The sequence below is a fragment of the Stenella coeruleoalba genome (assembly GCF_951394435.1).
Source record: "Stenella coeruleoalba genome assembly, chromosome: 4".
NCBI classification, from domain to species: Eukaryota; Metazoa; Chordata; class Mammalia; order Artiodactyla; family Delphinidae; genus Stenella; species Stenella coeruleoalba.
In genome coordinates, this window is record NC_137149.1 from 30,151,850 (window position 1) to 30,166,022 (window position 14,173).

At 39.4% G+C, this 14,173-nt stretch overlaps 1 protein-coding gene and 1 pseudogene across 5 annotated transcripts in view; both read right to left on the bottom strand.

Annotated features, from left to right (window-relative positions):
* Positions 1-1,192: 1,192 nt before the first annotated feature.
* On the bottom strand, positions 1,193-2,280 carry LOC307185474 (annotated as a pseudogene). Its single transcript has 2 exons — positions 2,106-2,280; positions 1,193-1,904 (listed from the first exon to the last, which is right to left on the bottom strand). The product of its transcript is annotated as an uncharacterized misc_RNA (transcript).
* A 614-nt stretch (positions 2,281-2,894) lies between these two features.
* SEC24B (SEC24 homolog B, COPII coat complex component) overlaps positions 2,895-14,173 on the bottom strand; it is a 94,836-nt gene continuing 83,557 nt past the window's right edge. For all 4 annotated transcript variants that reach the window (XM_079920801.1, XM_079920800.1, XM_079920799.1 and 1 more), the window contains 4 exons: positions 13,288-13,392; positions 12,411-12,503; positions 4,044-4,147; positions 2,895-3,801 (listed from right to left, as the gene is read on the bottom strand). In XM_079920801.1, coding sequence (XP_079776927.1) covers positions 3,687-3,801; positions 4,044-4,147; positions 12,411-12,503; positions 13,288-13,392 — 417 coding nt within the window. In that variant the 3' untranslated portion in view covers positions 2,895-3,686. The remainder of the gene's footprint in view (positions 3,802-4,043; positions 4,148-12,410; positions 12,504-13,287; positions 13,393-14,173) is intronic.

Genomic DNA, 14,173 nt, shown 5'->3' on the forward strand with positions numbered 1-14,173 from the left:
GAAGAGGCATGCTAACTGGGTTCACTTGAAGTTCATGGCTCACATCGAAAGAAGGGCCCTCGGTGCTGCTTGACCTCTCACTCTCCTAGGTGACTATTTCTTGGAATCTCACACTCTTTCCCCTTTCGCAGCTGATAACTCCAATCGCTTCTTTTATAGGGAAAGTCAGAGTGATCAGAAGCTAACTTCCACATTCACTCACTGCAAAGGTCCCCCCTGGGACTGTTTCTTCCAGACAGCCACATGGCTTTAGGGCTCTGCTCACCTGTCACCTTTTCAGAAGGGCCTTCCCTAGTTACTATCAAAAACAGCATTCTTTTTTTTTTTTTTTAAGACAATCATGTTTAATTACCTCACAACTGAAGCTGCCTTTGGGGCCAAGGGACAGGAAGGAGGCTGTGAACCCAACACTCGAGCTGCACTCTAATCCTAGGTTTATTCAACACAATTCTTTTCTCTACACAACAAGGTACAAACACAATATTATCTAAAATGCTACAAAGTTACAAAACTCCAAACAGAAAATGTATAGTACTGACTGTACAATAAAAGTCAAAAAAACAATGTACACGTTGCCAAGGTAACCTGCAGGACCACCATGTATACCAACACAACGCGGCGGGGGGCGGGGGGGGGGGGGTTCTGTGATGACCCGACAGAGTCGACTCTCAACTTACCAGTTTCAGAGAGAAAGGGAGACATGGGGGTGTGTGTGTGTGTGTGTGTGTGTGTGTGTGTGTGTGTGTACGACATGAGTACACGTGAAAAGAACCGTTTTGGGTATTTGGCCCTAGAGGTCAGAAAAGGACTCATGCAGGGGAGCACGGCCAGGCTAACAAGGACGGCAGCTGCGTAAAAGCACACCTTTCCCGTGGGACCCTGCAGGCCAACAGGTTAGGGCACGAGCAGGCCACCAGGTGGGACCCAGGTCATCTGTGGAATAGGAAAACATGCTCCCAGGGTGGGGCTGTACCACCTCCTGGAGCCCCCTGCTCATCCCTGCGGGCTCTGCCACTAAACTGCCTGTCAGGAACTAGAAATGCGGAAGCTTTCTAGCCAGAAGACTGGAGGGCATCTTTATAAGCACGCCCCCAAACCAACAACGCTCCTGCAGCCGGAACTCTGCCGCCAGGGGAAACGTGGCAATTACTGCCTTCACCTTCGAGGCCTGCCCGGGTAAGGGATTTCTTTCCTACCGATCCTCCTTCGTCGAGAAAAGTGACAAAAGTGAGTTGGCGGGAATACAAGTCACAGGGCAGAGCTTCGGTGGCCCTGCGCATCGGGAGGAGTTGAAGCTGGAGCAGCTCCTGGGGCTGCGGCGGCCGGGGGACCTGCGCCGAGGGGGACGCGACCTTCTCCTCCTCTGTGGGGGGGGGGGGCCTGCGCCACATGGGTGGCGGTGGCGGCACTCTCCTTCCTGGGAGGGCTGAATCGCCTGGGGGGTGGCCGAGGCCAGGGGGCCAGCACAGCGGTGGCAGTGATCTGCTGGCCATCGATGTGTCCTCCATCCGCGTGCCTCAGCGCCTTCTCGGCTTCATCTGGATTCTCACACTCCGCATATGCGTAGCCTGTAGACAGATGGGGGTGCATCCTTTCTACAGGCACGTCAATCATTTTAATTTTCCCGTAGGTGGAGAGTATCTCCATGTGATCCTCGGTCACATTTCTGGTGAGCCTTCCAACGTGCACTTTGGCGGGTTTAGGGGAAGGGCTCCGCCGTTTCCTTTCCTTTTCGTCTCTTTTGGGTGGTTTGGATTTGGAGCGGGAACGCCGCCTGCTGTCATGCCTGCGCCGAGAAGGGCTCGGAGAGCCATGGGAGCTGCTGGAACTTCCGGAGCGGCTCGAGGCTGAAGAGGAGCTGCAGCCGCAGCGGGAGCCCGTGCTAAAACCAGCATTCTGGATTCCTTATCTGGCTTTCTTTTTCTCCGTTGCATTCACCACACCCGACATATAAACGTACTGTCTTTCCCCCAGTCCTCCACAAGCTCACTCTGCAGTGTAAGCTCTGTGAAAGCAAGGATTAGTACTTACAAATACCTATTAACTGAGGAACAAACTATCCAAAGACAAAACATTTCATCTTTCTTAAAGCAGAAACACGATACTTTGCATTGTAAAATTACAGTACTCGGTTGCCCTTGGAGTACTGCAGTCGATCCTCGCGTCCCACAAGAGTCCCCTCCCGGATGCAGCACGGTGTGGGGACGGCTGGGAGAAGGTGGTGGGTGTGCAGAGCATCTGACGTCTACTATTGGCTCGGCCGCTAATTAGTAACGTCATCCGGGGTGAGTCATTTAACCTCTCATTTCTAGCAGGGAATGCGAGAGAGTACTTTTATTTTTATCCAAAGAAAAGAGGTCCACCAAACACAAACCGGCAGAAATCACTCACCACGCAAATCGAGAGCCTTTTTCCTTCCAAAGTTTATCAATGGGACTTTTACAGTGTTTATAATAAAATTTTATTTACAAGCTAATGGATCATGAACAGTTTTTATAGTAAATAAGCTGTTAGTAAATGAGTTTTTTTTTCCCATCAGAATAAAATCACTCTCAAAGTTCAAGATGGTAATCTTAAAGTCAATTCAACAGGATAGTCACAACATTATAAAAATTTTCTTGCTGTGTGTGTGCAGGAAAAAATGCCTAATTTAACCAAGAAAAACAAATTAAGGTTATGATTAGTCAATAATCATATGTGTTTTGAAAGCAGTGTTGTTTTAGAATACAAACAGAATAAGTACTTGATAATGTCCACAAATTAATGAAAACATATTCACATATATTACCTAGTGAAATGTGGTATCACTGCGTTTCCCCAAGCAGTAAATTCAATACATCCTATAAGTAAAAATACCACCAACACTCCCCGACCACAAACACACAAACACCAAGCCATATTGTCAAGCAAAATATTTTTAATTAGTAGGCTGATCATAAATAAATCCACATAAAAGATTTAACAGAATTACAAAGAGTTTTGTGTTTCTTTTGTGGACTCAATTCGTAATATGCGTTTGTCAACCTCATTCTCTAACTGCCACCAAAAGAGTTGTCATCCAACAATGCAGCACAGTTTAAGCAATTCATATTCTGTAGTTACATTTTTACATTTTCTTTACAAATGTAACATTTATGTACATTATATATATATTGTTTTCTATAGTTCATGTACTGAAACTCTATTGTTTTTACAGGGAAAATACTGAATTCATTTAATGAATATGAATCATTCCTTGTTAAAAAGTAATTCATATAAACAACACGGTACCACTGCCTTTTGGCATCTCTTGTCAGAGTTCAAGTCCAGAAATGTTATATTAATTATAAGAAAAGGGAATTTATCTAATATTACATTATGACATATCATCCCACATAACTACGTAAGTTTGCCAGCTTGCAATGAACAGAGCACTGTACTGCTGCACTACTGGAAATGTGTGGAAACCAATTCAAAATATACTTCGCGAAACAGCATCATCCTTACCATTAGTTTAGGATGAAGAAAATCTGTCAAGTTATTTCTTCGTCTTTACCTTTTGCCAAAGCCTCAGACCAGGTGCTATGCTACACATTGTCTCTTGTAACAACAAATGCCTACATTTCAACTTTCCTATGTGCTTCTCTGACAGATTACACTTTACCTAGGTTATAGACCATTTTCTTCTTATTCAATTTTATTCCACTTCACTTACAAATCTGCTGCTGAACGTGAAGCAAAAATTCATAGTAAGAGAATGCGGCTTCTGTCCGGTCTTCAATCAAATGTTGAAAAAATTCTGTTTTGGCAGGACTCTCATCTCTGAAGAAGAAAAAGGGGTTTTTATCTATAATGCATACTATTAAAAAGAATACTTATACATCAAAAAACTTACTAATTCATAGGAACTTGAAAATGAATAGGGGATGTTAATCAAGTAATAGCATTCTACCACTAGAATGTATTTTGATATTATTATTTAAAATTTGCTTTTGAAGACAAACAATTTCACAAAGACTGGACAGGATAAGACAATTTCATAATTAAGTTACAGAAGTACTTACTTTACCACGTGAAGAATTGGGTTTAATGGTCTGTTGTCTCTAAGCCAGGTTATAAAGGATCTAGCTCTTTCTGATGAAAGGGTGTCTAGCTCTGGAAGATGTGTCTGGTAAAAAATGTAATTAGGAGATTATTTCCTTTCTCAGAGACTTAGGCAGTGTTAGGACTCAATCATGACTGCCACTATCACCAACCAACTGCCAGCACTCGATCCCCAGCCCAAACAGCAGCAACCAAACACATGCAATTTACACTGTCGATACATCTGGTTATGTTTTTCTAAGTCATCGATACACTTAATGATAAGTATGTGACTGACATTTTACCTGAATGTTATACTTTTTTCCAGACAAGTCAATAAAACATACACAATGATTAGTATTTCACGTATATTGTGTTACGCTTTGTATGTTTCTTCTAAAGGAAGTATTCAAGAGAAGGGGGCTATCACTAAGCTCCAATTTCACTTATAAACAACTATACATTATACCCTATTCTAATAATAGGCATTCTTAGGGAATTTTATGTTTTCTTTAGTCCTTAAAACTTAAGGGCAAGGAATTTTAAAGAATAGTGTGAATGTGTAAATATATTTAAACACTATATGCAAGACTATTTTAGATACCTAAAAAGTCTATTCTTTGCGCATTATTCTCTCTTCAGGTTGTATTCTTTTTAACAGATGCATAGATATTATTTATTTAATGCTACAAGTAAATGTGTACATATAAATACTTCCATGAATATACCTATAGGATATATTCTTAGGAGTAAATAATTTACTGTTTTATACACTGTGTGATTTTAATTTGAACAGATATTGTCAAATGACCCTCCAAAAGACTGTGTAAATGTAGAGTCCAATCAATAGTATTTGACAGGCCGGTTGACCTATTCCCTCTGCATTACTGCCTGTTATCAAATTTAAAAAAATTTTACCAGCTGGCAAAAATCTGATAAATGAAAGAAATGCTACGCTGTTATTTTGTTTTCTTAATTACAAATGAAGCTGAACACTGTTTCATATGGCCACTACTATATCTTCTGCCCATGAATTACCTGTTCAAATCATTCCTCATTTTTCTTTTCTTATTTGAGGGAGTGCGGGTGTCCTTTTCTTAAAAATTTGTAAGAGAACTTCTTATCCTAGAGAAATAAGCCCCTTTCCAGTCATATGAGTTACCGATAATCTTCTGATTTGGTTGTCTTTATTTATTTTACCAGATAGAAATGTTTTATTTTTATGCTCTCAGATTCTTTAACCTTTTCTACCACTGACTTACAAAGGCCTTCCCCATTTTAATATAATAAATATTATTTTTCTAACATTCCATTTTTTCAGTGATTTGAAATGCAATCTTTACCGCATTCTATTTTTCATGAATTAGATCCACTTCTGTACTCTGTTCTGTCCCACTGATATGTTTATGATGCCAGTATCACAGTGCATAGATACAGCTATAAAATAAAGTTTACTATTTTATTTGGCAGGACCTGTTTTTCACATGGTTTCCCCGTTGCTGATAGTATTCTCTCTTTTCAAACTTTTCCTTATTATCCTCATTTGTTGAGTCTTAGAAATGAACTCTGGGATTAATGTGTCAAATTAAAAAAAATAAATCAAACAGCAAATCTGGTAAGAATCACATTGACTTTATATTCATTTAGGAGAAAGGATATATTTACAATAAGGTAGGCCTTTTCCATTAAGTATAGAGAACTGCTTTCAGAATCATATTTCTTTGGTATTAACACACATACAGTAAAGGCCTACTGAAGAAATTATGTTTATTACCAGCAAAATAATTTCAATTAGAGAAGCTAAAGCTGTTGGAAAACAGTCTGGCAGTTGCTCAAAAAGTTAAACTTAGAGTTTACCATATGACCCGGCAATTCCACTCCTAGTTACACACCCAAGAAAGCTTGAAAACAGATGTTCACACAAACACTTCTACATGAACTGTTCATGGCAGCACTATTCACAACAGCCCCAGAGTAGAAATAACCCAAATGCCCATGAACAGATTACTGGATAAACAGAATGTGGTATATTCATACAATGGACTATTATTTAGTCATAAAAAAGAATGAACTACTGATACATACTACAACATGGATGAGCCTTGAAAACACTGTGAGAAGTAAAAGAAGTCAAACACAAAAGGCTGCATATTGTGTGATTCCATATACTGTATATGAATTGTCCAGAACAGGCAAATCCGTAGAGAGAGAAAGTAAACTAGTGGTTGCCAAGGGAAAATAGAAAGGAAGAACTGGGATTAGGAACCAAGATGGTGGAGTAGAAGGATGTGCTCTCACTCCCTCATGCGAGAACACCAGAATCACAACTAGCTGCTGCACAATCATCAACAGGAAGACACTGGAACTCACCAGAAAAGATACCCCACATCCAAAGACAAAGGAGAAGCCACAATGAGATGGTAGGAGGGGTGCAATCACAATAAAATCAAAGCCCATAATTGCTGGGTGGGTGACTCACAGACTGGAGAACACTTATACTACAGAAGTCCACCCACTGGAGTGAAGGTTCTGAGCCCCAAGTCAGGCTTTCCAACCTGGGGGTCTGGCAACGGGAGGAGAAATTCCTGGAGAATCAGACTTTGAAGTCTAGTGGGATTCGATTGCAGGACTTCAACAGGACTGGGGGAAACAGACACCACTCTTGGAGGGCACACACAAAGTACTGTGCGCATCAGGACCCAGGGGAACGAGCAGTGACCCCAGGGGAAACTGAACCAGACCTACCTGCTAGTATTGGAAGGTCTCCTGAAGAGGCGGGTGGTGGCTGTGGCTCACTGTGGGGACAAGGACACTGGCAGCAGAAGTTCTGGAAAGTACTCCTTGGTGTGAGCCCTCCCAGAGTCTGCCATTAGCCCCACCAAAGAGCCCAGGTAGGCTCCAGTGTTGGGTTGCCTCAGGCCAAACAACCAACAGGGAGAGAACCGAGCCCCACACATCAGCAGTCAAGCGGATTAAAGTTTTACTGAGCTCTGCCCACCAGAGCAACAGTCAGCTCTACCATCCACCAGTCCCTCCCATCAGGAAACTTCCACAAGCTTCTTAGATAGCCTCATCCACCACAGGCAAAGAGCAGAAGCAAGAAGAACAACAATTTTGCAGCCTGTGGAAGGAAAACCACATTCACAGAAAGACAGACAAGATGAAAAGGCAGAGGGCTATGTACCAGATGAAGGAACAAGAAAAAACCCCAGAAAACAACTAAATGAAGTGGAGATAGGCAACCTTCCAGAAAAAGAATTCAGAATAATGATAGTGAAGATGATCCAGGACCTCAGAAAAAGAATGGAGGCAAAGATCGAGAAGATGCAACAAATGTTTAACAAAGACCTAGAAGAATTAAAGAACAAACAAACAGAGTTGAACAATACAATAACTGAAATGAAAACTACACTAGAAGAAATCAATAGCAGAATAACTGAGGCAGAAGAACGGGTAAGTGACCTGGAAGACAGAATGGTGGAATTCACTGCTGTGGAACAGAATAAGAAAAAAGAAATGAAAACAGCCTAAGAGACTTCTGGGACAACATTAAATGCACCAACATTCGCATTACAAGGGTCCCAGAAGGAGAAGAGACAGAGAAAGGATCCGAGAAAATATTTGAAGAGATTATAATCGAAAACTTCACTAACATGGGAAAGGAAACAGCCACCCAAGTCCAGGAAGTGCAGCGAGTCCCATACAGGATAAACCCAAGGAGAAGCACACCGAGACACATAGTAATTAACTTGGCAAAAATTAAAGACACAGAAAAATTATTGAAAGCAGCAAGGGAAAAACAACAAATAACATACAAGGGAACTCCCATAAGGTTAACAGCCAATTTCTCAGCACAAACTCTACAAGCAAGAATGAAGTGGCATGATATACTTAAAGTGATGCAAAGGAAGAAACTACAACCAAGATTACTCTACCCGGCAAGGATCTCATTCAGATTTGATGGGCAAATCAGAAGATTTACAGACAAGCAAAAGCTAAGAGAATTCAGCACCACCAAACCAAGCTCTACAACAAAAGCTAAAGGAACTTCTCTAAGTGGGAAACACAAGAGAAGAAAAGGACCTACAAAAACAAACCTAAAACAATTAAGAAAATGGTCATAGGAACATACATATCGATAATTACCTTAAACATGAATGGATTAAATGCTCCAACCAAAAGACACAGGCTTGCTGAATGGATACAAAAACAAGACCCATATATATGCTGTCTACAAGAGACCCACTTCAGATCTAGGGACACATACAGACTGAAAGTGAGGGGATGGAAAAAGATATTCCATACAAATGGAAATCAAAAGAAAGCTGGAGTAGCAATACTCATATCAGATAAAATAGACTTTAAAATAAAGAATGTTATAAGAGACAAGGAAGGCCACTACATAATGATCAAGGGATCAATCCAAGAAGAAGATATAACAATTATAAATATACATGCACCCAACATAGGAGCACCTCAATACATAAGGGAACTGCTAACAGTTATAAAATAGGAAACTGACAGTAACACAATAATAGTGGGGGACTTTAACACCTCACTTACACCAATGGACAGATCATGCAAAATGAAAATAAATAAGGAAACAGAAGCTTTAAATGACACAGCAGACCAGATAGATTTAATTGATATTTATAGGACATTCCATCCAAAAAGAGCAGATTACACTTTCTTCTCAAGTGTGCATGGAACATTCTCCAGGATAGATCACATCTTGGGTTACACATCAAGCCACAGTAAATTTAAGAAAATTGAAATCATATGAAGCATCTTTTCTGAACACAATGCTATGAGACTAGAAGTGAATTACAGGGAAAAAAACGTAAAAAACCAAACACATGGCGGCTAAACAATACGTTACTAAATAACCAGGAGATCACTGAAGAAATCAAAGAGGAAATCAAAAAATACCTAGAGACAAATGACAATGAAAACACGACGATCCAAGACCTATGGGATGCAGCAAAAGCAGTTCTAAGAGGGAAGTTTATAGCTATACAAGCCTACCTCACGAAACAAGAAAAATGTCAAATAAACAATCTAACCTTACACCTAAAGGAACCAGTGAAAGAAGAACAAACAAAACCCGAAGTTAGCAGAAGGAAAGAAATCATAAATATCAGAGCAGAAATAAATGAAATAGAAACAAAGAAAACTATAGCAAAGATCAATAAAACTAAAAGCTGGTTCTTTGAGAAGATAAACAAAATTGATAAACCATTAGCCAGATTCATCAAGAAAAAGAGGGAGAGGACTCAAATCAATAAAATTAGAAATGAAAAAGGAGAAGTTACAACAGACACCGCAGAAATACAAAGCATCCTAAGAGACTATGACAAGCAATTCCATGCCAATAAAATGGACAACCTGGAAGAAATGGACAAATTCTTAGAAAGGTATAACCTTCCAAGAATGAACCAGGAAGAAATAGAAAATATGAAGACACCAATCACAAGTAATGAAATTGAAACTGTGATTAAGAATCTTCTAACAAACAGAAGTCCAGGACCAGATGGCTTCACAGGTGAATTCTATCAAACATTTAGAGAAGAGCTAACACCTATCCTTCTCAAACTGTTCCAAAAAATTCCATAGGAAGGAAGACTCCCAAACTCATTCTATGAGGCCACCATCACCCTGATACCAAAAGTAGACAAAGATACTACAAAAAAAGAAAATTACAGGCCAATATCACTGATGATTATAGATGCAAAAATCCTCGACAAAATACTAGCAAACAGAATCCAACAACACATTAAAAGGACCATACACCATGATCAAGTGGGATTTATTCCAGGGAAGCAAGGATTCTTCTATACACATAAATCAATCAATGTAATACACCATATTAACAAATTGAAGAATAAAAACCATATGATCATCTCAACAGATGCAGAAAAAGCTTTCGATACAATTCAACACTCATTTATGATAAAAACTCTTCAGAAAGTGGGCAGACAGGGAACCTACCTCAACATAATAAAGTCCATATACGACAAACCCACAGCAAACATCATTCTCAATGGTGAAAAACTGAAAGCATTTCCTCTAAGATCAGGAACAAGACAAGGATGTCCACTCTCACTACTAGTATTCAATATAGTTTTGGAAGTCCTAGCCACTGTGATCAGAGAAGAAAAAGAAATAAAAGGAATACAAATTGGAAATGAAGAAGTAAAACTGTCACTGTTTGCAGATGACATGATACTATACATAGAGAATCCTAAAGATGCCACCAGAAAACTACTAGAGCTAATCAATGAATTTGGTAAACTTGCAGGATACAAGATTAATGCACAGAAATCTCTTGCATTCCTATACACTAATGATGAAAAATCTGAAAGAGAAATTAAGGAAACACTCCCATTTACCACTGCAACAAAAAGAATAAAATACCTAGGAATAAAACTACCTAGGGAGACAAAAGACCTGTACGCAGAAAACTTTAAGACACTGATGAAAGAAATTAAAGATGATACGAACAGATGGAGAGATATACCATGTTCTTGGATTGGAAGAATCAATATTGTGAAAATGACTATACTACCCAAAGCAATCTACAGAATCTATGCAATCCCTATCAAAGTACCAGTTGTATTTTATATGGGACTGGAACAAAAAATCTTAAAATTTCTATGGAGACACAAAAGACCCTGAAGAGCCAAAGCAGTCTTGAGGGAAAAAAATGGAGCTGGAGGAATCAGACTCCCTGACTTCAGACTATACTACAAAGCTACAGTAATCAAGACAATATGGTACTGGCACAAAAAAAAGAGACACAGATGAATGGAACAAGATAGAAAGCCCAGAGAGAAACCCACGCTCCTATGGACAACTAATCTATGACAAGGAGGCAAGGATATACAATGGAGAAAAGACAGTCTCTTCAATTAGTGGTGCTGGGAAAACTGAACAGCTACATGTAAAAGAATGAAATTAAAACACTCCCTAACACCATACACAAAAATAAACTCAAAATGGATTAGAGACTTAGATGTAAGACCGGACACTATAAAACTCTTAGTGGAAAACATAGGAAGAACACTCTTTGACATAAATCACTGCAAGATCTTTTTTGATCCACCTCCTAGAGTAATGAAAATAAAAACAAAAATAAACAAATGGGACCTAATGAAACTTAAAAGCTTTTGCACAGCAAAGGAAACCATAAACAAGGTGAAAAGACTACCCTCAGAATAGGAGAAAATATTTGCAAGTGAATCAACAGACAAAGGATTAATCCCCAAAATATATAAACAGCTCATGTAGCTCAATATTAAAAAAACAAACAACCTAATCCAAAAATGGGCAGAAGACCTAAACAGACATTTCTCCAAAGAAGACATAGAGATGGCCAAGAAGCACGTGAAATGCTGCTCAAGTTCACTAATTATTAGAGAAATGCAAATCAAAACTACAATAAGGTATCACCTCACACCAGTCAGAATGGGCATCTTCAGAAAATCTACAAACAACAAATACTGGAGAGGGTGTGGAGAAAAGGGAACCCTCTTGCACTGTTGGTGGGAATGTAAATTGATACAGCCAGCCACTATGGAGAACAGTATGGAGGTTCCTTAAAAAACTAAAAATAGAATTACCATATGCTTCAGCAATCCCACTACTGGGCATATACCCAGAGAAAACCATAATTCAAAAAGACACATGCACTCCAGTGTTCATTGCAGCACTATTTACAATAGCCAGGTTATGGAAGAAACCTAAATTCCCATTGACAGACGAATGGATAAAGATGTGGTACATATATACCATGGAATATTAGTCATAAGAAGGAACGAAATTGGGTCATTTGTAGAGACATGGATGGACCTAGAGACCGTCATACAGAGTGAAGTAAGTCAGAAAGAGAAAAACAAATATCGTATATTAACGCATGTAGGTGGAATCTAGAAAAATGGTACAGCTGAACCGGTTTGCAGGGCAGAAGTTGAGACACGGATGTAGAGAACAATCGTATGGACACCAAGCAGGGAAGCGGTGGGGGGATGGTGGTGGTGGTGGTATGAATTGGGTGATTGGGATTGACATTTATACACTGATGTGTATAAAATTGATGACTAATAAGAACCTGCTGTATAAAAAAATAAATAAAATAAAATTCAAAAATTAAAAAAAAAAGAAAGGAATAACTGGGGGATATAGGTTTCTCTTTGAGGTGAATGCTCTGAAATTAGATACTGGAAGTGGTTGTAAACATTGTGAATATACTAAAAACTAATGCACTGTACACTTTAAAATGGTTAAAATGTGACTCATGGGAATTTTATCTCACAAAAAAAATTTTAAACAAGTACACAAAATCCACTGACCATTTTCTGTGGTATTGATGCAAAATTCGGATACCCGAGCACATCCTCTATAAAGTTACTGTCACAGCTTTTTCCAACCCAAATGTAAAAAACCTAAAAATAACAACAAAATTATTAAAACTCCCTAATCAGAAACCCAGTATAGCTACTTTTCTCAAAATTATCAAGCATAAAAGAGGCAAAGTATACTAACTCAAATCAAGTACGAACAAACATGAAAGTAAAAAAGGAAACCTGTAACTGGCACATTTGGAATCTACATTCAGGAATCTAGAGTGGTTCATATCTTCTCTGCTTAAATGTCAAGGCTTCTCATAAAATATATTTTACTGCTTTCCTTACCTTTTTCCCAACACGAATGTAATGCTTCAACCAGGATAACTGACTTCTCTATTTCCTACCCACTAGTTCCATCATTTCAATTACTGTCTCTGTACTTTAACTAATGCCTCCCACCCCTACCCTATTCCTGCCCCACCCCGTACTGTGGCTATCAGAATCCCTTTCCTGCTCACAAGGAATCATTTATGAAGCCATCTTGCCCATTCTGACACCCTTCACCACCACCCTGTCCAATGATCTCTCCTGAACTCCTAATTATTAATGGCATTTCAGACAATGGATCAAGTTAAACTAGATAAATTCTTAAGGTCCCTTTGAATTTTATGATTCTTGATGGTAAAATCGTTGAAGACAGGAATTTATCTCTTTACTCCTCTTAAATAAATTGACCACCTGTGCCAGTTACCAATTTACTGCCTTTGAGTTCCTAATCCACCTTTCATTGCCTGATCTGTGGTAACAGAGCTGGACCCTGTAAGTGTTTCTCCTTTTGCCAGCTGGAAGTGTTAAGCTTTTGTCAGTAGTGGGTGCTTACAGAGCCACAGTCCATAAGGAAAGCACCATCTCGTGTCAGTTTCTCTGCAGACAATTTCTGAAGAGGTGGCTGAGGTACCACCCTGTCATTAACGTGTATTGCACCCTGAAAAGAAAAAGATGGAATGTGAATGTACTTACATTACTATTATTATAGGCTGGAAGCTAACTGCCACTAGCTCTTTATGAAGTACTGAAAAATGACACTTGAGAATTTTGTAGGATGCAAAAAATTACAGTTGACCTTTGAACAACGTGGGTTTGAACTACATGGGTCCACCTATATGCAGTTCTTTTCAATAAGTAAATAAATACTACAGTACTACATGATCTGCAGTTGGTTGAATACAGAACAGAGGACACAGAGGACTGACTATAAAGTTAAACACAGATTTTCAATTGCACAGGGGTTGGTGCCCCTAACTGCCTCGTTGTTCAAGGGCCAACTATATTGATAATACATTACCACCTTGGCTGTAGAATCAAGGTGCTCAGATGTATTTAAATTAAAAGACTCTTGAATGTATTCAAATTTAAAAGATAAAAACATGAATATGTAAAATGACCTGTCCATTTCCTTCCCTTCTGGGATCAGGATATGTTAAAAGTATGACTACTAAATCTGCTGCAAAGGACTTTTTTACATTCCTCTAGTAACAAAATACAGAGATGATTCCAAATAGCAGAATTTTAACACAAGGAAGAAAAATGACATTACATATTTGCATATTAAAAATACTGTTGGGGCTTCCCTGGTGGCGCAGTGGTTGAGAGCCCGCCTGCCGATGCAGGGGACACGGGTTCGTGTCCCGGTCCGGGAGGATCCCACATGCCGCAGAGCGGCTGGGCCCGTGAGCCATGGCCGCTGGGCCTGCGCGTCCGGAGCC